Here is a 25,711-nt window from a genome sequence, read left to right as displayed (position 1 = left end):
TTCTATATTTTATTTGGAGAAAAACATAAAATTAACCTCTGTAGAGATTATGGTTTAATAGCAGATGTCATATTTGCATCTATATATTGTACGTTTCCCAGTTCTTTTTAGTGTAAGGCCTAATGTGAAATATAAACCATGCAGAGGAGGAACAGATCATCTTGAGTAGAAGAAGAATTGTACTTCTTGCTTTGCCGGAGACCCATTATTTATAAAAAGACATAGTATTTAACTAGAACAACTAAGATTTAGTGATATGCAATCCTGTAACATAATTAGAAGAGGAAGGGCCAGCACATAGGATGTGAGATAAATTTTGTTCAGCATAAACAGGGCTAGGGTGAATTTATGTTTACAGAGTTTAAGGACAGAAATTTGGGCCTCTAGTAAATCAGTTCACTTACAGTGTCTACTATCAAAAATATTAAGTTCATGCTGGGGAGTATCAGAGAACAACTGGGGAGCATCATGGAACAATAGGGTGATTAGAATGTGTGAGCAGACACACATAAATACAGTTTATATATAAGTACAGTTTGTAAATAAGTACAGTTCAGGTCACTGTCATTACGGAAGTATTCAAAACAATCTGAGTATCAAGAAAGTAGATCAAGAATTTTGTTCCAACAAACTCAATTGAAGGAGACTGAGGACGATGGAAAGTATAAGAAAGGGCAACCAAAATGATTGGATGTAATCCATAGGGATCTTAGCTAAAAGTAAAGTTAAAAGGGACAACAGGAAACATTATAGGGTGGGTACATACAATAGTAAAGGCTTTGAAAAATGCAGATCAGGAGATGTTTTTCTTCACCTCACACCATGTTAGAACTTGGAATCTCTCACTGAAATTAAATGTAGGGAGATTCAGAAGAGGCAAGATTAACACAAATTGGTTAAACTACCCATTTAGAAATTATATGATTACTTTATCAATGTCTATTAGTTTTAATTCCTGTATCTTCTGGATATATCATTTGTTGGGGAACAACATGACTTGAATAAACAAACAAACAAACAAATAAACAGTGTAAGAGAAGAACTACTTCCACTGCTTGTTGTTCCTTGAATGTATTTACTTGCCCAATACTATTCTTATGTTCTTAAGGCTATACACCAAAAGAAAGGGAAGCACTGTTATTTGATTACCTTTCCTTAGAGACCATCTGCATTTACTTCTCCTGAACGGTTAGCTAGCTAACAGCCATTCTTTTAATGTGAAGAAAAATAATATAAATAATTGGGGCTTAAGCTTGTGAGATTTCTCCCCCCCCCCTTTCTTTTTCTTCTTTTCGTTCCATTATTCTTGGGTGCCCTTTGTTTTAGATTAGAAACCTGAGAGCTAAGTCTTTGGTCATTTTTTCCCTTGATTTATAGCAGCTTCTAGTACAGTGTTTCTCAACCTTGATAGCTTGAAGATGTGTGGACTTCAACTCCCAGAATCCCCCAGCCAACAGCACTGGGAGTTGAAGCCCACCTATCTTCAAGCTTCCAAGGTTGAGAAACACTGTTCTAGTTGTCACCCAGCCATTGTTACACTGATACAGGAACAATGAGGACAGGTTATATATCACTCCAACAGTGGCTGTTTGATGAGAGCAGATGTTGTAAAACATTTGAGAAGAAATGATCTGTGTTACAACTGACATTTGTAACCCACTTTAGGAATAATTTGCAATAAAGAGTATTTTAAAATATTGAAATAAATGATATGATAACATTATTACAAACTTGCACAACTTAAAAGGGAGTTATTAGGTGCATGAAATATAAGCTTTCAGTGGCTTCTAGAAGAAAGGATACTTCTAATGTTGGTGAAAATGAACCAGTGATTACCGGTTGCTGGGGGAATGCAATTAAAGGAGTACTTTCGTTCCCCTCTCCTACTTGTGGTTTCCCATTGACAACTGTAAAAACATGATGCTGGACTAAGCAGCTTTTGGTCAATTCAGTATAGCTTTCCTTATATGTGTTGTGTGTTTTTCCTGCTCTAATCTATTTAAAAAGCAGCCTCTCTAGATAAAAATGTTCCCAAACATACACCACATGCAAGCATCCTTTATTTACCTCATAGGCATTCTTGATATTCAAAGGCTGGCCAAAGGCTGCCACATGGCCTACAATTCCCTTGTTCCATTCCAAGCGGATGCAGTTGTTTGAAGCTTCTTCTAAGGTGGAACCTTCTGCAACATCAAAGAGTCGGCTGATAAGAAACTTCTCATTGGAACTGTCTTCACAGACCAGAAATAGGGAATACCGATCGGCAGCTATGAGTTCATTGATGTGCAAGAAAATTTTATGACAAAGGGCTGTGACATCCAGGTGACTAGAAATATCCTTCACCAGTTCTAAGAGTCTTGAACATTGATCCCCTGCATTGGTTCCAAGTGTCCGAGATTGGAGAGGCATCTGTTCCTTCTTTTCAGTATCTGACAAGAAACTCACTGTTCCAACAGAATCTTTGATAACAATGGGCCTAAGAGGTCTGTCAAATTCAGAAGCAGATATCTTCCTAGTCGGTGGTGTGGAATTAGTGCTTTCAGTCCGTGTGGAACAAGAACAAGCTTCACTGTGATGTTTGGTCCCTTCTTTGCACACTGGAATAGTATGAACTCTCTCAGAAAACCATGCATTGACCATCTCTCTGCATAAGAGAAGAATACAGTAAATAAGAAGACAATCGGTAGAAGTAGTGTCAATACACTGAGAAAAAAAGCACATCTATACAGCCATATCTTTTTCCTCAGGAGGTTCTCTATTTAAAACTAATTCAGAGACTGTCTTGAATGTTTAACATAAGCTAGCAATATCTCTGAAGCCCTCGGTGACAAAAATGACCTGGATAAAAAAAGCAAAACATTGAAAGATTTTGGCATCCCATGAAATTTATTTATTTATTCGGCTTATATGCCGCCCTATCTCACAATGGACTCAGGGCGGCTCACAACAATAAAACACAAGCCACAATAAAAATAAAGACTAAAATCTAAAAAAATTAAAATTAACCCATTAAAACCCTTAAAACCCCGTCATCAGACCAGGTCAAGGGATTTGAAAAGCCAAGTTTTTAATTCCCGGCAGAAGGTGCGAAGGTCAGGCGCTAGTCGGAGCTCCAAGGGGAGTTGATTCCAGAGGGTGGGCGCCCCAACCGAGAAGGCTCTACTCCTGGGGGCCGCCAGCCGCCACTGTCTAGCCGACGGCACCCTGAGTAGGCCCTCTCTATGGGCGCGAACCGGGCCATGGGATGTTGTTGCTGGCTGTAGGTGGTCCGCCAAATATCCTGGTCCTAAACCATGTAGGGCTGTATAGGTCAACACCAGCACCTTGAATCTCACCCGGAGGGCAACCGGTAGCCAATGAAACCGCGCAGGAGGGGTGTAACATGGGAGTATCGGGATTCTCCCATCACAACCCGCGCGGCCGCATTTTGCACCAGCTGAAGCCTCCGAGTGGTCCTCAAGGGCAGCCCCATGTAGACAGCGTTGCAGTAGTCAATCCATGAGGTGACCAGCGCATGAGTAACTGTGTGTAGGGCATCTCGGTCCAAGTAGGGACACAACTGGCGCACCAGACGTATCTGGGCGAATGCCCCCCTGGTCACGGTCGTTATCTGGTCTTCTAAGCTCAACCGTGAATCCAGAAGGACGCCCAAGTTGCGCACCCTGTCTACAGGGGGCAAAACTTCACCCCCTATAGTCAGCGATGGCACCTCTCCCCTGAACCGAGATGCCGGTACCCACAGCCACTCGGTCTTGGCCGGGTTGAGTTGCAATTTGTTTCTACCCATCCAGACCTGTACCGCTTCCAGGCACCAGGCCATCACATCGAGGGCATCACTGGGTTGGTTCGGGGTGGAAATATAAAGCTGAGTATCATCAGCGTACTGATGATACCTCACCCCAAAACCACGGATGATCTCCCCTAGCGGTTTCATATAGATGTTGAACAGGAGAGGCGAGAGAACCGACCCCTGAGGCATCCCACAGGTGAGGGGCCTCAAGGTCGATCTCTGCCCCCCGCCAACACCGCTTGTGTTCGACCCGAAAGGTAGGAGGAGAACCACCGTAAAACAGTGCCTCCCACTCCCAACCTCTCGAGGCGACGCAGCAAGATACTGTGGTCGATGGTATCAAATGCCGCCGAAAGATCCAGAAGGACAAGAAGGGAGGAATGACCTCCGTCCCGGGACCTCCAGAGATCATCCACCAGTGCGACCAATGCCGTCTCCGTGCTATAGCCTGAAACCAGATTGGCACGGGTCGAGGTAATCCGCTTCATCCAGGACCAGCGGGAGCTGACGTGCAACCACATTCTCAACAACCTTCGCTAAAAAGCGAAGGTTGGAGACTGGACGAAAATGATTTAATACAGCTGGGTCCAAGGCCAGCTTCTTGACGAGGGGCCTCACCACCGCCTCCTTCAAGGCGGTTGGGAAGTTTCCCTCCCTCAAAGAAGCCGCTATCACCACCTGGATCCAGCCTCGTGTCATCTTCCGGGCCGAATAAACCAGCCAGGAGGGACACGGGTCCAACACACAGGTGGTCGCACTCAGCTTCCCCATGATCCTGTCCACTTCCTCTGGGGTAACAGAATCGAACTCTTCCCAAAACACAGGACCCGCTGTCTCACCCCCGTCTGACTCTGTCCAGTCAGAGTCCAAGCCGTCCTGAATCCAAGCGATTTTGTCCGACAGGTGCTGATCAAACTCCTCGGCTCGTCCCTGTAAAGGATCTTCCCTCACCCTCTGATTTAAGAGGGAGCGGGACACCCTGAACAGGGCAGCCGGGCGATTTTCTGCGGACGCGATAACATCGGTGAAGTAGGGGCGCTTTGCCGGCGCCAACTCCACCAGGTAGGCCTGTATGGCCAACCTTAATTGAAATCGGTCGGATTCGGAACGGCTTGCCTTCCAACAGCTCTCTAGAGCCTCGTCTACGCTGCTTCATCTCCCGGAGCTCCTCGGTAAACCAGGGAGCCGGCCGGGATCTGCGACGAGTCAGAGGCCGCAAAGGAACGACCCGATTCAGAGCCCCGGTAGCAGCCTCTTCCCAGGCCTCTACCAGGGTCGTGACCGGGGCATGGGAGAGAGAGAGAGGGATCATCCCAAGCTCCTTCTGGAACCTCTCAGGGTCCATCAGGCGACTGGGGCAGAACCAGATGGTCAGTTCCACCTCCCAGCGAGGAGGGGCGGCGTAATGGAAGCCTAGCCGAAGGAGATAATGGTCGGTCCATGACAGGGGATAAATAGTAGGGGATCCCCCACCAAACTCATCTCGCCACTGCTCCGAGACAAAAACCAGATCAGGTGTGTGCCCCCCCCCATGAGTTGGGCCCTGGATAATCTGGGTGGTCCATAGCTGCCATGGAAGCCATGAACTCCCGAGTCACACCCGACGCCATACCCAGGGACAGCAGATTGAAGTCCCCCAGAACAATAAGCCTGGGAAACTCCACCACCAGCCCCGAGAGGGCGTCGAGCAGCCCGGGCAGGGCTGTTGATATGCAGCTGGGAGACAGGTACACAATCAACAAGCCCAACTGACCATACTGGCCCCACCTCATGAGGAGGGCCTCACACCTGTCAATCTTAGGAGCAGTGACCTCCCGCGGACTAAGGACCTCCCTAATAACCACCGCCATCCCCCCTCCCCTACCTGGGCTCTTGGCTGGTGCAGCACCCGGAAACCTGGTGGGCACAATTCAGTCAGAGAGACACCCCCCTCTGAGCCCAACCAGGTTTCCGTAATGCATGCCAGGTCTGCGGTTTCCTCCTCAATCAAATCACGAATGAGGGGAGCTTTATTGACCACAAATGTGGTCAATAAAGCAAATGAAATGTTGTAGATGACCATTGAAAACCTAAAATCTCAAGATATTTCACATTTTAAAAAATTATTTTAGCTGATAGAGCACAAGTGTCAAACGTTCGGCATCACATTGCCGTCACATGACACATCGTGACTTTCCCCCCCCTTTGTGGAACTGAGGTGAGTGTGGCTTGCACGTGATGCATCCGGCCCGGGGGCCGCCAGTTTGACACCCCTGTTGGTGGACACCAAGTTATCAACATCTGATTTAGAAATGTATGCTTCATAAACAGGATGCCATTTCACATCAAATTGAATGATTAAGTTTTTCATATTTAATTTCATATATACATATCCTTCTTATTCCTAATAAATTGAGAAATATAACAGATTTCAGACATAAAATAATAGCCAACATATAAAGCTGATCTATCTTTAATTACTCCTACTAGTCTAAAGATATTATGCAAAACCTTCCAAATGTTTTTATCTATTTTTGTTTTATTTATTTATTTGTATCCTTTTATTATTTTTACAAATAGCTCAAGGTAATCAACATATCCAACACTCTTTTATTCTCCTATTTTCCCCACAACAACAACCTTGTGAGGAGGATTGGGCCAAGAGAGAGAATTCACCCAGCTGGCTTTCATGGTTAAAGAGAGACTACAACTCATGGTCTCCTGCTTTCTAAACCTGGTGCCTTAACCACTACATAAAACTATGTTTATATTATAAAAGTGTTGCCAGTGTCAATTATTCACATTCTAGTTATTTACATATTTATTTATTTAGCATACATCTATTTATTCAAGTTGCGTGGAAAAATAGTGGAGATCGTACTTTCGGTGCAGTGGATTTCAGTATTCACTACTTCTTTTAGTTAGTCATATTTTCAGAATGGGTTGCAATGAAAGTGCCCAGCCTCGAACCCTTGTATGAACTAAATATGTCCAAGCTGAGCAGATTCAATGAAAGCTGTGTGTAATCCCAAAGCAAAGTCCGAAAGCACTTTAGACAGCATTGGGCAAAAAGGCAAAAAACAGCCTTCTCATGTAGCAAAGGCCCAAATTTGTTAAGATGAAACCGGCAGCTTCTTACTATGGCAAAGTGAGTTGGGTCACCACCATGGCTTGAATTACTTTGTCAAAGTGAACCTTTGTCCAGGTTTACAAGATTTCACTTGGACAAGATTGAAAACAAGGAGGAAAGGTGAAATATTGTTATTCTGATTGACAGAAAGTTTGGCTGAAGAGTTTTTCTGTACACGTCTACGTACTGCTAAAAATTTGTTTATAAGAATGAATTAAGAGGAGTCACAGCACTGAATTATGCAAGGGAAAACTCTTAGTGATGGCTTTATGGAGAAGCATGATAGAAGCTTTGAGGGTGAATTCAGAAGGGAAAGATAATAATTTATATACAGATGTATATCTTTCTGCTGTAATATGTATACCAAGCATGCCATTATTAAAGCTATTTCTGGAATTCGTCACATTTTCAGAGTAAAGTACAACAGATTGCTGTTATGGGATTCAATTTGCTTCTCACAGTACAGGTCTTGGAATACAGTAATGCTACAAGGTCTGATTGTTCAGAGCTTTATTTTTATTTTTTTTTTACAGATGGTGGAGCAATGATTGCCAATTTTTCAGATTGTAGTTAGACATAAGCTTCCTTGGAAACAAAAAGTTTGTGGTTTGTTAGGGCAGAGAATAGTACTAACTGATATCCAGGCTTTCTGGAGCTGAGTTCTGGTTCATTTGTGCCAAATTTTAGGGGTGAATATGGGTAGGAATATGATGCTCACCAAAGATGGATTGTTTCCTTCCTATAAGACAATAAATCATCCTCTGCTTTAATAAAAAGCTATAACCAAACAGGATTCTTGCCTTCTGTAAATATGAAGGTACTCAACTGATATGACCATGCAGAGAGAAAGCTAGAAGACAATTCAAATATTAGGGAAGGAATCTATATAGCCCAGTAATTATGATATCAAAAACACTATTCACCTATTACAACAAAAAGAATGTTGTATTTATCCAGTATTTATTCCCCCTAAAATTGGGGGGGGGGGAGAATCATATAGGGCTAGAGAGACCCATAATACCTTTCCCAATTTGTAATGGGTCAAACTAAACTAGATTAATATGGATTTTTGCCTTTTATCCTCACATAACAAAACTATTTAAAATTGAGCCAAGTATTTATCAACTTGATACTTTCAACTTTCTCTGCTTGGTATTATCCAGATATGGTATATATATATATATATATATATATGCCTTTCAGCTCCAATCCAGGAGCCCTCAAGAAGTCGCATTCACGACAAACCATTTTATACCAAATTTATATTTCACTGATAAAGAAATAAAGGGAGACTTTATTTCTTTATCAGCGAAATATAAATTATACATATATATAAATTCAGTTTGACTTAAACATAACCATATACATAATACTGTACAAATTATACAAACACAAAAGAAGAAAGAAAACCTGTCTTTTCACTAGGAAATCCAATACATGCCTAACCATAATATATCTTGCCAGGTTCAGTGGAGTTTATTCCATTATATCAATATGGAGAATTGTAGCTTTAACCAGATGTTTTCCAGTGGGGAAAGCTGACATATTCCCCTCCCTAGAGTTTTGACATTATATAAATGTCATCAGTCAACTCTAACTTTTAAATAAACTGATTTTAGGAATAAAAACAAAAGGTTTTTTTCTCAGTGTGTTATTCCTTTCTCATGATAGCTCAATCCACCTTTCTAGCAATAAGGCTTATATTTATGCAGTACTTATTAACAATTAGTAATAAGGGACACCAAAATCGAACTGAACTTTGGGAGATCTGCTCAGTGCATTAATATTGAATGTTTCTTCTAACACAGAGACCCTATTCTTTATCTGACAATACCAAAACATTGAAAGTTTAAAACTAATAGCATACTGGATAGCAATGGTCACATTGCTCAATTCACTACCAGGTAAAGATCTTTGCATTCACCACTTCAAAAAGCCCTTGTAGTCCTTCTGGTTCTCTTACTGTTGGCTGAAATTTAGTTTTATTTTGTGTGGTTTTTGAAATCTGCTTCAGACTTGATGCTATCTTCTTATTTTATTATTTATGTTGCAGGTTTATAGCCCATTCTACTAAAAAGTTCACTGAAATAAAACTCTCTTGAAAAAACTTGTACAAATGACAAAGTAAAGAGCTTTACATTCCATAAGATGGAGATAAAGAGTTAAGCCTTATTGTTTTAATCATGTCCTGTTCACTTCATAGCAGAGACTGACTCTTGGATCTTCCTGAGATGTTCTCACCAGATACGCAAACTCAATTCTGGCAAGGCAGTGCTTGGTGTTACCAGATATTCATTTGTTTAGTCTTCATGGTTTTTGGTTACCAAAAACTATGAAATTGTTACCAATTTCATACCAATTGTTATCAATTGTTAAGAAACAGCACAGTGACTTTATGAGAGAATTAACTGATTAATTAATTAATACAGAGGAATTATTGAGTGACAATCTGCACCTTTATAACTGTCTGGTTTGGTTCTGCAACTCACAGACTTCAGAGGATAATTAGAACTGCAGAAAAAACAATTACTACCAACCTGCCTTCCATTGTGGACCTGTAGGAGTCAAAAAGAGGGCTGTGTAAATATTTACAGACCCCTCGCATCCTGGGCATAAACTGTTTCAACTCCTACCCTCAAAACGATGCTATAGAGCACTGCACACCAGAACAACTACCGTGTTTCCCCAAAAATAAGACCCTGTCTTATATTTTTTGAACCCTGAAATAAGCGCTTGGCCTTATTTTCGAGGGGGTCTTATTGTTTTGGGGCACTCGGAGTCATCTTACCTGATTTCCAGCTCTGTCTCCCTAACCCTAACCAGAGGAAATGGCGGGGACCCGCTGCGCATGCATTTAAATATTTTCAGGGAGGGCTTATTTTTTGGGGGGGCTTATTTTAGCACATGTGCTTAAAAGCCCGATTGGGCTTATTATCCGGGGAGGTCTTATTTTCAGAGAAACAGGGTAGACACAAGAACAGTTTTTTCCCAAACGCCATCACTCTGCTAAACAAATCCCTCAACACTATCAAACTATTTAATAAGTCTCCACTACTATTAATCTTCTCATCATTCCTATCACCCATCTCCTCCCACTTATGACTGTATGACTATAAGTTTATTGCTTGTATCCTTACGATTTATATTGTTTCCTAATATGATTTGATTGCTTATTTATATCCTATGAGTATAATTACATGTTGTACCTTATGATTCTTGACGAATGTATCTTTTCTTTTATGTACACTGAGACCATATGCACCAAGACAAATTCTTTGTGTGTCCAATCCCACTTGGCCAATAAAGAATTCTATTCTATTCTATTCTATTGAATTGATCCATCAGCAGTTTTGCTGCCACCTTCTGGACCAGCTGTAACTTGGAAATCATTGTTAAAGGTGGATGCCTTACTAATACATAGAGCAACTTATAGTAAGCCAATCAAGTAGTGATCAAAGCGTGAGTTACTCACACCAGAGCATCCTGATTTAAGAAGGATTATCACACGTACGCAGAAATGGACAAATTAACCTTAGAGTTACAGGATAAGGAGGACTCAAAATATTTTAGGATATGGAATAGATGGTACCAGTGGATAAATCAAAGGAGGCCAAATGGGTTGAGATGAAATTTAGAGGAAATTATCATAACTAAAGAAAAAATGCACTGTCAGATAGATAGAAAATGAAATATGTCACTGTAGGTTTGTATATATGTATATATAATAATAGAAATTAGTTAGTAGTTGAAGTTGATTATTGTATATGTATATGCAAATTTGTTTCTTGATTAAGTTAACTGGCAACTTAATCAAGCTTTTGTATGTTTTAAATGCTTTTTTTAAGAATGAATAAAGTTTTGCTTTTTAAAAATTTTTTTAAAAAAAGGAAATCATTGTTAAAGGTGGATGCCTTACTAATACATAGAGCAATTTATAGTAAGCCAATCAAGTAGTGATCAAAGCGTGAGTTACTCACACCAGAGCATCCTGGTTTAAGAAGAATTATCACTGGCCACAGCTTCCACCTGCTTTTTAAGCATTAGCCATAAGTCCAAGAGAATCTCTTAAAACCATGCACCAACTTCTTCAGGAGAACATGACCTGGCACAGAGAAAATATTGGAACTAATATACCTAGGTATTTACTGATGTACAACAACTCAGTCCTGGAGAGATTTAATCTGAGATTGTTTTACCCTGTGCATTGAATACAACAAAATAAAATAACTACACATATACAAGATTAGTTGCATTAGTGTCACAACCAGATATATTTGTAAATACTTAGCATTCCAATATTACAAGCTAAGAAACCACATATATAGTCTCTTCACCAAAAAAGAATTTGATTATGTTGTGTCTGTTTTCTTCCTATCTTCTGCAGATGAAACAGGAAGAAGTCAAAAGCATGACATGGGAAAAGGCACCAGCTGAATTGCACTGTAATCTGTGTTTGACAATATACATGCCAGCATTCAAACAAGGAAGCAACTGAAGCTTTTATTTAATTTAAGACAACATTAAAAATTGAGAGTTGCCCCAATGAACATTACATTAACCAGAGTCAAATTACAGTCAGTCCTACATTCGTTTTGTATAAAATTATTAATTCTTGCTTCTTGCCAGCTTTTATTTTTATTTTAGGCAAACATTATGATCTGTTTGTTAAAGCAAAAGCTTAAAAAGTGCCCTTCTGTTAAATTGTTATTCTTGGCCACCTAGCAAGTTAACTTATGTACCTTAAGATCTAATTATAAAGAATGCAAGGGTAGTTTAGCAATATTATGGATTTTTCATTGTAAGTATTGAGACAAACGTAGTAAAACCAAGGAAACGGAAAAGTCAAGACTGCAAACAAAATAAGCAGATTTATTTACTCTTCTATTTTTATTGCCTTCTGATCCCATGCTCAAAATATCAGAAAAGTAAAACAAAGCTTAAGAGTTACCAAACAGAAGTTATTCTGAGAGGGAATGATGGATCATGAGGCTGGAAAGCATTTTTTTTTTCTTATTTCAACACTGCTCATTAGGGGTGGGCAGCGCATGGCCTATGGGCTGAATACAAGGATTTGGCTTCCAGGATCCCTCTCTCCAAGGCTGGGAAAGATTGATCTAGGCCAGCATGAGCTAATCTCAAGAGACATACATTAATAGAATCAAGCTAACCATTAAGTATGTGCATTTATGAAACTAGCTTTCAGGCGCAGGCCAACCTTATTTTTCTGGAATTAAAAATTCAGTTCAGTGTGGCTTATTAAAACTTATGAAACATTTGGCCGAGGAAGAATCTGTTGTGAAACTTGTTAACAGGATCACATTTGCTTCTCTTATATCATCAATAGACTCTCTTAGCATAAATGCTGTTACTCAATCTAAACCACTTTTAAATCTTTTCATGATTTTTGTTTAAAAAAATTAAACATATACTATCATACAGATTTATTTGGAATCCAAGGTTATAGCGGAAGAGGAAGAGTTATTATACTATAGTTCTGCTGTAATTATGGGGTTTTTTTCTGGCTAGAGATCTTGTGACAGATTAATTAGAGCTCTGGGCATGGAAGAATAAAGAATACAGCCAAATTAAATCTTATTGCAAATCTGAAATAAAAATAGTCACTTTTTATCCAATAATTTTTAGCCTCTTGTTTCATTTAGAAACTGCGGTGGACAAACGTATTCAAAGATAAGATTCAAATATTTATCAGTTGTACCCTGGGCAGTCTTTTAGCCCAATCCACTTCACACATTTTTTTAAACAGCAGTCTCAACCTGACAGTTTTTAGAAACAAACTAAAAAGGGAACATGCACAATATCCAAACAGAAGTAATTCCACAGACAAAATTGCATGAATTTTACCACCTGTCACGTGTGAAAAATACATATGAATATGGAAACCACTATCAAATATTATTATCTGGAAGGCATATAAAACTGATAAGAGATCTTTTGCACATAGACACACTAGATTTTTTGCATACTGGACAGAAGATGAGCTGCATAGATGCTACATTTGACTGGAGCATTCCTCTTCCATCATGAAAACTATTCCCACTGGAATATGAAAATTATGTATATGTATATTAAACATCATACAACTTCACAAAGCAACACATAGCTTGTAATAAAATCTTTCATACTGCAAATGCGTCTTTCTAATATTAAACACCCTGCAACTCATCCCTTGAATGTTATCCCTTATAACATTTAAGTTATAAAAGACTTAAACTTTAAAAATAACCCTTTAAAAGAGCATCACTATCCCCTGGATAACTAGTTTCTTAACCAACTACTTGATACTCTCAGAATTCTGAACCATATTGCGTACCTCTTCTGTATTTTAAAATACTTCGTACTAACATACTGTTAGGAAAATGGTAAAATTAGGATGTTGCATAATTACTTATTAATACTAGCTTTTAAATTGACATCTTAAGTACTAAAATGTTCTTAATCTTTAATTCTCCTGTACTAAGATAAGGATTTACTCACTTTCTTATTAAAAAGTGTTTTAATTCTGAATCAGATATTATTTTTTTTCAAAGTTTTAAAAAAGAAAAGTGGTACTTTAGACATATTTCCCTTTAAAGAGTCAGGATACAAACGTTTTTATCAAAGCACTTGAATACTTTTGAAAAAGTGGGGCGTAATTCTTTCTAGGTTTTAAGTGCATTAACACTGAATATTGTCACCCATGAATTTATTTTGAGATCCTAAATCCCAATAATCATATGATCACACCATTTTATATTTACAGTACTGCACATACACAATCTCTTCAGAAAGTGTACCTCTGAGAAGTGCCATTACACAATATATTTATATAATCTGAACTTTAGTACAACTCTGATATCAATGCCAGCCAAACTCTCCCTTTATAAAAGCTAAAAGTTTTGTTAGGAAGGTCTTAGGCAGGTCAATGATATTTTTTTCCATGTTTCAACAGGTATAAATTTTCAAAATGAGATTTGAAATTTTAATTTCCATCAAAGTTACTCTCCTCTTAAAAACAAATAAACAAACAAGAGATTGTTGAATGCACGAAGTACAGTGTCAGGCTAGTTTCAAATCACATATATGGTATTATATATACCATATCACATATATGGTATTATGTTTTGTGTAACCTCCATCCCATTATAAATCTTTCTTAAAAACATAAAATGATTCATGGCCTTAAAAAAACCATATATTTATGATTCTTACTTTAAAAAGAAATCAACCTAATTCCAAGTATACATAGGAGTATCTATTTGCTCAGACTGCTTTTAGCTTCTTATACTGCAAACTAATATAGAACATAATAAAATCACATGCATAAGATTGTGTTCCTCACACTTTTTACATGACAGTAAGGATTTGTATTCAGGGGTCACTGCATATATGAAGTTATTTGTTTGAAACACTGATATTTCTCAAAACTGGTATAAATGGATCTTCTCGGTCAATTTTTAAAAGAATTTAATAATTTAATTTAATTTAATATTTAAATTTATATACCACCCTTCTCCCGAAGGACTCAGGGCGGTGAACAGCCATGAATGACACACACATACCTATATATACAATTGTACGTTAAAAAATACTAGCACAAATACAAAATCTGACACTTGATTCTCTTGTATAACAGTATAAGCAGTATACCAAAGTGGCATAATTACAACTAATAATAAAGATTTTTCAGTTCATGAATTGTTATCTTTTAGGTAATCCATAAATTAGATGAAATTATTACATTACCTTATTGCCACTATTGCAAATACTGGAAGAACTGTAACAAAATGTGCCTATTTTTAGAAAGAAAGATATCTATAGTATTTAATATTCATTCCATACAGCTGTAATAGTCTAATTAAATATGACAAGCGTGTCCATGAAATTCAGTGATTAAAAAATATTCCTCACTCATTAATGAACTAACATTCCATCAATTAATATACCAATCAAAATCTGCTACCCTAGCTATTATGCATACACTAATAATAGCCATTGCCACATAAACTACATAATATTTGTTGGAATATAGCAACACTGTGGACATCGGAAGTAATGTATAGAAAAGATATATACTTATTAATATAATAGGGTGCATTTCATATTTAACTGACATTAAACCAAAGAACATCCTTCTCCGTGTTTGTAGTTATAGCCTGCAAATGTTATAATTTATAATATGTACTATTGTGCATGAAATCTGGGCCCTGGAACATGCAGCAGTAACAAAAAAATTCATGTCTACATTCTAGCTTGTAACAAATCATTAATTTTTAGATGGCATGCTACTCAGTTTTGATTAATGTTTATATTTTTAAAAGCGTATATATGACATACTTACTCTAAAACACCAGCATTTTGCAATGCTGGTTTCAAGCATTTTCCTTCTTTTCCTCTTGCTCAGTTCAATTACCCATCCCTCCAATACCAAATCCTATGGGACAGTAACTTCGACTATATCTGTTACATTTGTCTTCAATATATATATATATATATATTTAAATGCTCTGGGCTGGGAGAAACTGCAAATTATGTACAAGAGTGCAGGTTCTTAAATGAGGAAAGTGCTGTAGGATAAGTGTGGGATACCTGTGGCGGGTTTTGTTCCATTCTGGGTTTTTGTTTCAGATCCCTCTTAGAGAGAGAAGAGGGCATCCATGATACCTGCTTCAATTCTGTTTTCCTTTTGAAAGGACAGTAGGCAAAGTAGGGGCAAAGGGAAGGGATTTCCTTTGCCGCAGATGGGCTTCGGGAAGGCAAGTGACCCGGGCAACCTGCCAGTCAATAATTAATGGAAACCTCTCGTCTTACCACACCATCTCAGATGGAGAGGCACATTGGCGTCAAAGTCATTCAAACCCCATCCATCTCCATTAAGTGGTCGGGAAAGCCAAGGGGGCTGGAGCAGATGGTGGCAGCCGCTGGAGAGGGGGAGCCTAGAGGCGATCAGAAGGTGGGCTCCGCTACGGCCGGAAGACTTCCTTTGGCTTTGTTCGCGCTGCTTTCTCCCCGCCAAAGCCACCCAAGAGCGTTGCTCTCCTTGCGCCCGCCTTCACCCGTTTTCTTTCGAACGAAAACTATCCCGAACTGAAACCTGACTCCCTCTCTAAAAATAGCTGAAGTCGCGCCAGCCAAATCCTCAGCGCCGAAGTACCTGGTTTTGTCTCCAAAAGGCAGCATGTCCAACTGGAGGTAAAGAAATCCAGGCGAGCTCCTTGGATCTCCGCTTTGGATCTCTACGAAACTCTACCCGAGCCCTCTTCTCAGTTCTCTCCCCCCCCCCCCCACGCAGCCCCACCCTCGGCTGATAACTTCTTGCCCTGGCCTACTTGGAGCCGCTGCGGTGCAGCGCTGCCTCCTGGCGGCCGAGGGCGGCCGCGCCTCTTTCGCAAACGGCTCCTTTCGGGATAACAACTCTCACCCGCCCCCCCAACCCCACAAGAGCTGAGCTCCCAAAAGTACGCCAAGGAAGTGGAGATCGCCACACACACACACACACACCTACTGTCGCATCGCAGCTTCTCAGCCACAGCATCTTTCTTTATTGCTCCGGCTCCTAAATGATCACAAACATCCTTCAGCTTTTTGCTACCAGCGGTGCGATGCTGCCCTTTGTCCTTCTCCCCCCCCCCAAAATAGGTGGATCCGCTTCCATGGACCCAGCCTGCTATGATGCTTTCGAGGAAAGGGCAAAGGTCCGATCTAGCATTTGGCTTTCAGCTATCCACTGCCTCAGCACATGGAAGCTCTATTCGTGACTAATAGCTTTGATGCGTTGTTGGCTCTCCCTGGCTTTGCCTTCTTTCTGGGCAAGGTAGATAGATGCCCCCAATACTGAAAAGCTTTAGCGGCTCCCCTTTGCTGTAGGACAGTTACCATCTTCAAGGTCGTTTGTTCTATCCATCAAAATGCTAGTGAGCCTGTGGCCAAGCAGAAAACTTCCTACACTAACAAAAAAGTTTTTTTTCCCCTTTCTCGAACTCTTTTTTCTTCCTCCCTTTTTCTTTCTGGTTCTGATTTTTCTTCCATTTACCCATTAGGAAGATAATCCTGCATTGACTATTGCATGAAACTGGGATAGCCTAAAATAAAATCTGGTTTCTATGTTACGCTAGGTGGCAACTAAGAACGAATTGGATCGCAAGCCAGCCCATTACATCAGGGTTCGACACAATCTCTTTTTGGGTTAGGAGCTAAATGGAAAGTCGACTCGTTGAACGGTTATAAAATCCCACCTGCTTGCTCGGGATCGTCAGCCTGATGAATTTAGAAAATAAGAGTTACTCGGACTCGGAGATGGGTTTTCAGCTCATCTTCGGATGCACAACCCGCTTATCCCCAGCCAGCAGGCCTCGGGTACCAGCTGCCGTCCAACACATCTGGAGAACCTCGTGAGCAAAGGAACCTTTCCAGATTCTGAGGGCACTTTCTATGAAGAGAGTCCCAGTTATACTGAGGCCTCGAGCGTTGAACACACATCAATTCTGAGCTTCTAAGTTTTTCGCGCGTGGTATAGCCTGCACTTTTTTCTTTTCTTTTTTTTCTTTTCTTTTACGCTGCCGCGCAGTCCCTAACAAGGCGCTTGAAGGGGAAAGGTCGTGCGCCTTTTCTCCCAGTCAAAGATCTCAAACGGAGCCGGGCACAGAGTAAAAAAGCGGCCAGCCTTGGATCACACGCAACCCCAGAGAACTATTTGCACGCGGAACTCCGCGCCTCGACAACAGAGCGCCTATTTGTTTGCTGCTTTCAAGCTTTGTGGAAAATCCTCGCTGCTGCTGCCGCTTCTCCTTTTCCAAGTAAGGGAGGGGAAAATAAATTGTTCTCCACCCACCCCCTCCATCTCCCACCCACCCCCTTTTCCTCCCCAGCACCGCCCAGAAGCTGCTTGCGTGCCTTGAGTTTACCTGGTGGCTTTTCGAACAAAGTAAGAGCGGGTAAAGTCTCCGTGATCGTCCAGCCACGCTTCCACCGCGTCCTCCTGCTGGCGGTGGCAGCTGCCTTCCATGATCGTCGGGTCTCTTGCCTGCTCACTTTTGCCCCACGAGGCAGCCGCAAGGCCCGTCTGGCCACCTCCGCTGCCGGGGCGCCTCCTCCTCGCCGCCGTATTTGCTGTCACGCCCCACGCCCGTCCCCGCCCCGCCCCGCCCCGGGGATCTCTCCCCTGGTCTGTCACACACACACATACACCCCACACCCCCAAAGCTCGCTTGTGTCCGGCTGCCCAGGTGCCTGGTCGCGGCAGCCGGCGAAAAGCCAACGCCACACCTCCTCCCCGGCGAGCTGGGATCCAGCCAGCCCTTAATGTGTAATCCGGCCGGCTCCACCCCTCACTCGGTGCCCGCTGTAGCTCTTGCCAGGAGGGACTCGGGCAGCCGCTCCCTCCAGGAGTCTCCGCGGTACTGCCGGCAAGCAGGCGAGCCTCTGCCGCCCCTTCCCTTCCCTTGCCTTTCTCCCCTGCCCGGTCCCTTTTACTAACTAGATTCAAGGGAAAAGTGCCTTGAAGAAAAATTGGGTTCAGCGATTTTTCTCCACCCAGGATCGATTAGAGGCACGGGGAACGCGAATTGTTAGTTTCACTGAACTAAATACTGAACTATTAAAATCATCAAGTGAGTAAAGACCTCAAAAACTCTCTAATCTAATCTTTTGACAGATCCAAAAAATACGCTGCTGTGGCATCCTTCAAAGTAGTCACCTACTTTCATCTTTCATACTTTCATCTTTCAATTTGTTGACTCACATATCCTGCGAGTCCCTTGGACTGCAAGGCGATCAAACCGGTCAGTCCTAGAGGAGATCCACCCTGACTGCTCTTTAGAAGGCCAGATCCTGAAAATGAAACTGAAATACTTTGGCCACCTAATGAGAAGGAAGGACTCACTGGAGAAGAGCTTAATGCTGGGAAAGATTGAGGACAAAAGAAGAAGAGGACGGCAGAGAATGAGGTGGCTGAATGGAATCACTGATGCAGTAGGAGTGAGCTTAGATGGACTCCAGAGAATGGTAGAGGACAGGAAGGCCTGGAGGAACATTGTCCATGGGTTCGCAATGGTTCGGACACAACTTCGCAACTAACAACAACAAAACTTTCATCTGAACAACCTATAATAATATAGTAAAAAGGGGCTCCACCAAGCCATCTGCCCTGTTGCCAAAGAACTCTTCTTACTTTAATTTTTCCTGATCAGTTCTGGGGAAAGGCTGCTATCCAGCATTAGAGCGCAACAAAACTCTTGTTGGATTAAACTCATCTAATGCAGCATTCCATTTCCAAGAAAGCACAAGCAGGTCACTCATACACTAGGAATACTATTCTTAGCTATCTTTCTAGGTAGCGGTGAGAAAGGCTGCCTACCTTTAGCCAGGAGAGAGCACACAATAAGTCAACTGGCGCACAGAAGGCACCTTCCCCTGTTCTTGGAATGAAGTGAATTATCCCATCTTCCCATCCATGCCTTTAAAACTAAAGAAAGAAACATCAGTAACCCGTTCTATGTGGATGGCTCTATCCTGATGGTTGAAATTGCAGATATCTGTAAACTCTAGTAAAAAAAATCTAGGAGCACAGTGGGAAAAACGGGACTAAAATTAAATATAAAAGACCAAACTAAACAACAGGAGATAATTTCAGGTGGAGAAACTGTCTAAAAGTTGAGTACTGAAGTACGGGGGTGAGGTGGCCTTAGTGCTTGATGGTCTCACTGGTTCTCGTTAATGTCTATATGAAGTCACCACTGATTGGGTTCAAACTCAGGTATTGTTGGTATGCTATTGATCTTTAATTGCATGTCTTGACCCAGAACTATCCAATGAAGCTATGAAAGCCCAGTGTTTGAAAGCTTGAAGATCTAGATAGGGAGAAACAGATTCAGCCTTCAGCCAACAACATTAGTGGCCGGAAGTGTTTTGGATTCCCAATCTCAGAAAGTGTCTTATCTTTAGTCCAGGATGAGATAGCATGCATCTCTTTGGGATTGAGGTGCAATGTGGGAGTCTTTCTAGACTCTCAACTCAAAGAGTAGGTGGCAGCTAGGCTAGGAAGACATTATATATACATCAGTGGTGAAATATAAAATTTGTTACTACTGGTTCTGTGAGCGTGGCTTGGTGGGGGTGGGGGTTTGTAATATGACTGAATGGGCGTGGCCAACTTTTTTTTTTTTTACTTTTAAAACCATTTTTACTACAACCTGTTCGGCTGAAGAGGTTGTTAAAAAAATGCTTTTAAAAGCCTCTGACAATCGCAGCTGAGTTGCCTGATCAGCAGAGGCTTTCTTTTTTTTTTTTAAAGCCTCTAATGAACCCAGCTGAGCTGCGTAATCATCAGAGGCTTTTTTTTTTTACTTTTAAAAGCATTTTTTCGGCCAAAGAGGTTGTAGAAAAAATGCTTTTAAAAATAAAAAAAAAAGCCTCTGATAATTGTGCGGCTCAGCTGGGCAATGGGAGGGGGCAGGGATTTTTGCTACCAGTTCTCCGAACCACCCGCCTCCATCGCTACCGGATTGGGCGATCCGGTCCGAACCGGGAGCATTTCACCCAGTATACATTATATAAATGATACTAGGTGTAATGCAGAGTACCCATGTAACATGTTTTCCTGAGTTACTCTGGTTGCCACTCAAAGGAATTCAAAGTTCTGGTTGCCCTATACATGGCACAAGGCCTCCCTATCTGAGAGGCCACCTATGGCCAATAGTTTCTATCTACCCTGTGTGATCAGAGAGTGTACTCTGGGTTCTATCCTTTCGATTTCCTTTCAAGTCTCATCAGGTCACATTGCTGAAGACCTTGTGGTGTTGACTTAGCCAGGGAAGACTGAATGGTTATATTCAGTAGCCACAGGGTGATGAGTGGTTTCCTACACAGTTGCTGTAATGTTTGACTCATTTGCTTCTGCCCAGATAGAAAAGCTGTAGCAGAGAAAGTGGCATTCTTAATAGTTAAATTGTTATGGTTTTAATAGTTAAAACCAATCCTATACATTGTAATTATGTAAACTCCAAGTAATTAAAACTCCAAAAATAAGGTTTGGCAAAATTTTTGATCGATTGATTGAATGTTAAGTAATCTTTCCTAGCCTTAATGCTTTCTCTAGGATGCCAGGGCTTGCTAAGGTACCCCTATTTTCAGGGTTCTTAAAATGGGCAAGAAAAGGGATTGAGAGTCCATGTGGCCTTAAACCATAGACAGTTCACCTGAATCTTGCCCAGTATTAGGCCTATCAAAGTAGTTATGCCCACTAGAAGGTGTTAAGAGTTGTGTTTTCTGTATCTCTCCAAGTCATGCTGGCACCAGATCTAAAAGTTCTGCCTGCTGCAGCTGTCCAGCATTTCAGGTAAAACTCTTGTTTTTTTCAAAGTAATCAATCAAAATGTATTTATAGTTCAAGACCAAACACAATAAAAGATCAACACACAATACACTAACTATAAACAGAATGTTCAACTGTTAATAATTCTAATGGCATTTGCAACCAGGAAGCTATGACTACTCCTGGATGACTACTCTTCAGAAACTTCTAAGAAAGTTGATAAAATCTTATCAATAGCGATGCCTGTTAGAAACCCCCATGTTCTTTCCTCATACTATGAACTGTTTTCCTCCCTCTTTCTATTAATTGTTAACGGCTTATTATTTTAGGATTTTTCTCACAGCCTTTGCTCTCCTCAAGTAGCTTGCCGGCTACCATCTGGCTTGGAGGGTTCTGCTGGTGGTATCCACATTTGAGTCATGTTGAGTTATTGCCATAAAGTGTTCTGGTGAGTTTTTTCTTTTAAAGAGTACAGTAGTTCACCATTGCTTTCCCTAACCCTCCCTAATAATTGTCTGCTTAGAAAGTATTTTTTTTTATTAAAGCTTTAACAGGGTAGATTTGGCATTTATGTTTTCAACTGTGATTTGTATTTTTATACAAACATAGTAACAGAGCATAATTATAGATTGTCATATTAAAAAGTCCATAATTAATAACATGTGTCTCACCTAGCTTCACAACCAGATTCAGTGCAGTATAGATGCAAGGCTTTTTGATGTATAGATACTTTCAAACAAAGCCTTTGAACCAGCTTGATTTTGAATTCAGCATTAGACCTCTAATGAATCCACAAGGCTGGCAGAGGTCAAGAGCTAAGCTGATTTATTTCTAGTTGGGCTATAGTGTATTTGAAATCTCACTGTGATTTTCCTTTTGCTACTCTGAAGCCTTAGAACACTTACGAGCAGAACGCATTCTTTTTGCAGCCCTATGGGGTCAAAACAGCTTCTTCCCCTTCCTAATTGAAAAGTAGTTGCTAAAATGCCTTGTCAATGTGCCATTTTAAAAAAACTTATATTTAAAGGGCAGCAAAGAGCAGTGCCTTGACAGATGTACAATTACCCTCAGCTCACAGTTATTGCTTCTCTCTCTCTCTCTCTCTCTCTCTCTCTCTCTCTCTCCATCCATCCAACTAGCTATCTAGCTATCCATCCATCTCACTATTGAGAACAATTTTAATGGTTTTTGAGAAATCATTGGACAAATGTACTTAACATTAAACATTCAAACTGCAGTGCAACACTGACTGAATGCCAGATTTTGCATTTCTGTCATTTGTGGTGATGGTTGTGTGCAAGGTGTAGAAATGCTTGTGGTGGTGTCAACATTTTGACAGTTGATATCAGTGAAGTTAACCACAGGCCAGGAGTGTTTAGGAACTGGGGAGACGAAATGGTAGCAAGGGAACAATGCCTTTTGTATGCCTTTAGGCAATTGCCCAACTCTCTAATCAATGCCAGTCATAATTACTTGAATACCATCATTTAATTTTCTGTAATGCCCCTCCCCCAGCAACCTAATATTTTAGCCCTGTAAGAAATTTTAAAAAGAATTCCAAATGAGCACTCTTGCTGATTTACTTTTAAAGGATACCACTGGAAGAGATTGAATGTCACTGCAGTGTCTTCTTCAATCCTGTCTGGGATTTGCTATAAATTCCCAGTGTGCTTTGTTTAATTCAGATTTATACTCTTAATTTAACAATGTGTTTATTCAAAAAAACTGTGGTTAAAGCAAATCATGACTTAGCAAAATGTAAAAACTCTGCCTGAGGATTTAGAACCTGCAGCATACAACCTTCAGTATGCAAACTACTATGGGAAAATTTCTACTTTGGCTTTATACGCTACATCAAATTTATAATTTGTTGTGCAAGCTATCTTGATTATAATCATAGTGCCATGTAAGTCTGAGCCTCTTTCAAAGTTGCCACCAAAGTATATTTTTAGTATAATAGAAAGGATCATTAAATGCACATATCAATTGCATTGGATTATATTAATATGACATATTAAATTTAAATTAAATCAAATTTAACTTTTGTGCCTGACTTCACCTACATTTTTGGCCTAATTCAGGCTCTGCCTACATTTGGTTCATAACACCAGGTATGGCTATTGGTGCAAAATATGTTGTACAATTCTGACAAAAAACCAAGGCCATTGGAATTATTAAAGAAAATTGTTGAGTAGCAACAACGGTATAAATCACATGATAAGCCAGTCAACAATAGTTTCCAAAGCACTCAATATAATAACAACTCTGAAGTTATTATTCATTTCCCATTTATCTTACGGTATCCTGTGCTTAACATGCTAAACATTTTAAATTTAAATAATGTGCCTAAGACTTGCCAGTAAAAAAGGTGATAAGGATGCACAAGAGAACTGTGAAGCAACTTTTGTAGATTGTTCTGGCTAAAAATGAAATTAATGGGCAACTGAATTATTTGAGTCAGGAAACGGTCAATAATATTAATTACAATAAGCACATCACATTCACATGAAAAAAGCTCAAAGGGGCATAGTCCATATGGGGAACAAAGTGAAAGGGAAGTTGCTTAGCAGCTGTGTTTGCAGTTCAAAGATATCAACCATCATAGGCTTAACACAAAACAAATGACTGTCAACTTCGGCCTGCAGTTTGCTGTGGATTCCTGATAAGACTGTGCCTATGCAGCTCATACTGATATCCCTGACATACAAGGGATTTAAGAAATGGTATTCCTGAAAAGGGAGTTTTATCTGGGTTTCACTAAACTTGATGAGCAATGGTAGGAAGCAATTGGGGAATAGATATACTGATCCTCTGAATTAGAATGGCATAATAAGGTTGACAGCCATATCAGGATTTTCTAGATCTATTGGCTTCTATTTTAAATCATGTCTTTACTCCTTTAATGTATACCGATTATAAAGAAGTACAGAAGTCAGCACAAAATAATTCCCAAATGTTGAAAAACATTTTCTTGTATTTCTCTATCATCCTACTTATTGCTATAGTTGAAGATTAGGTCTAATTGGCTTTAGATCTAATCTTCAACTATAGCAATAAAACAATGTCCTCTATTCCACCCAGGAGTGGGTTCTACTTACCTTTACTACCAGTTTGCAACGGGAGCGTGCACGTGCGTGAAGCGGTTTACTATCCCTTTGCTCGTGAGCGCACACTTTTGCACATGCACAGAAGCTTCTGCACATGCACAGAAGCTTCTACGCATGCGCAGATCGTCTATTGTGACGTCCAGATGGGTGGGCGGAGCCTCCTGCCGCTTTTACTACTGGTTCGCAAGAACTGGACAGAACCGGGAGCAACCCACCACTGATTTGACCTGAAGTCAACAGTCTAGTTCAAGGAGCACAAAGCCAACTAGGCAATACAAAGTGATTTGTCCTTCACTGTTGTCTTTTTTCCAATATCTGACCAACAAATGCACAAATGCTGCAGCAACAGCAAATATCACATGAGCAGAAATACATAGAATACATGCACAATACATAGAAACCATGCACAAATACATAGACACACATTTTTTTCAGTGACTCAAGAAAGGAAGGCACTGCAAATCAAGAAAATTCACTGGGTGATTTTGACAAGCCACTACCTTTGAAACCCATTATCTAGCAGGATAGTTAGCGATGGGAAGAATCACTAGCAAGAGTAAATGACTTGTAGGCTGTCCTATTCAGATCCTGGAGTAAAGATAGGACATCAATCAATTGGTCAATTGAGAATATTATATGGGAAGAGTTTGATCCTGTGACTCCCGAAAGCGTGGACAGGATACTGAGCAGACTGAGTGCGGCCACATGTTATTGGACCCGTGTCCCTCCTGGCTGGTACTGGCCTCCCGGGAGGTTACACGAGGCTGGCTCCAGGGGATTATAAATGCTTCTTTGAGTGAGGGTGTCTTTCCCGCCGCCCTGAAAGAAGCGGTGGTGAGGCCCCTCCTCAAGAAGCCCTCCCTGGACCCGGCTGTGTTAGCAAATTATCGTCTTGTCTCCAACCTTCGCTTTGTTGCGAAGGTTGTTGAGAGTGTGGTTGCACGACAGCTGCCTCAGTACCTGGATGAATCGACTTATCTAGATCCATTCCAGTCGGGCTTCAGGCCTGGGTACAGCACGGAAACGGCATTGGTCGCATTGGTTGATGATCTCTGGAGGGCTCGGGACAGGGGTTGCTCCTCTGTCCTGGTCCTATTAGACCTCTCAGCGGCTTTTGATACCATCGACCATGGTATCATGCTGCACCGGTTGGAAGGGGTGGGGGTGGGGGGCACTGTTTTACAGTGGTTCTCCTCCTTTCTCTCCGACCAGTCGCAGTCTGTGTTGACAGGGGGGCAGAGGTCGACCCCAAGGCCCCTTGTATGTGGGGTGCCACAAGGATCGGTCCTCTCGCCCCTTCTGTTCAACAATTATGTGAAGCTGCTGGGTGAGATCATCCGTGGTTTTGGGGTGAAGTACCATCAGTACGCTGATGACACCCAGCTGTACATCTCCAC

The 25,711-nt window shown here is 40.9% G+C and overlaps 1 protein-coding gene across 9 annotated transcripts in view; it reads right to left on the bottom strand.

Moving 5' to 3' along the window:
- PDE5A (phosphodiesterase 5A) overlaps nt 1-25,711 on the bottom strand; it is a 104,551-nt gene that overhangs the window by 59,325 nt on the left and 19,515 nt on the right. For 2 of the 9 annotated variants that reach the window (XM_034442869.3, XM_034442870.3), the window contains exons 1-2: nt 17,801-18,013; nt 2,068-2,644 (exon numbers count right to left, since the gene is read on the bottom strand). In XM_034442869.3, coding sequence (XP_034298760.1) covers nt 2,068-2,644; nt 17,801-17,901 — 678 coding nt within the window. In that variant the 5' untranslated portion in view covers nt 17,902-18,013. Of the gene's footprint in view, nt 1-2,067; nt 2,645-15,237; nt 16,264-17,800; nt 18,014-25,711 lie in introns of those variants that run through there. The other 7 variants (XM_034442872.3, XM_087874620.1, XM_087874619.1 and 4 more) reach the window with 6 other exon arrangements.

Source organism: Pantherophis guttatus, chromosome 8, assembly GCF_059756535.1.
Source record: "Pantherophis guttatus breed Tessera chromosome 8, ASM5975653v1, whole genome shotgun sequence".
Classification (NCBI taxonomy): Eukaryota; Metazoa; Chordata; class Lepidosauria; order Squamata; family Colubridae; genus Pantherophis; species Pantherophis guttatus.
The sequence above is the reverse complement of the archived record's forward strand: the minus strand, read 5'-3'. Positions and strand labels throughout refer to the sequence as shown.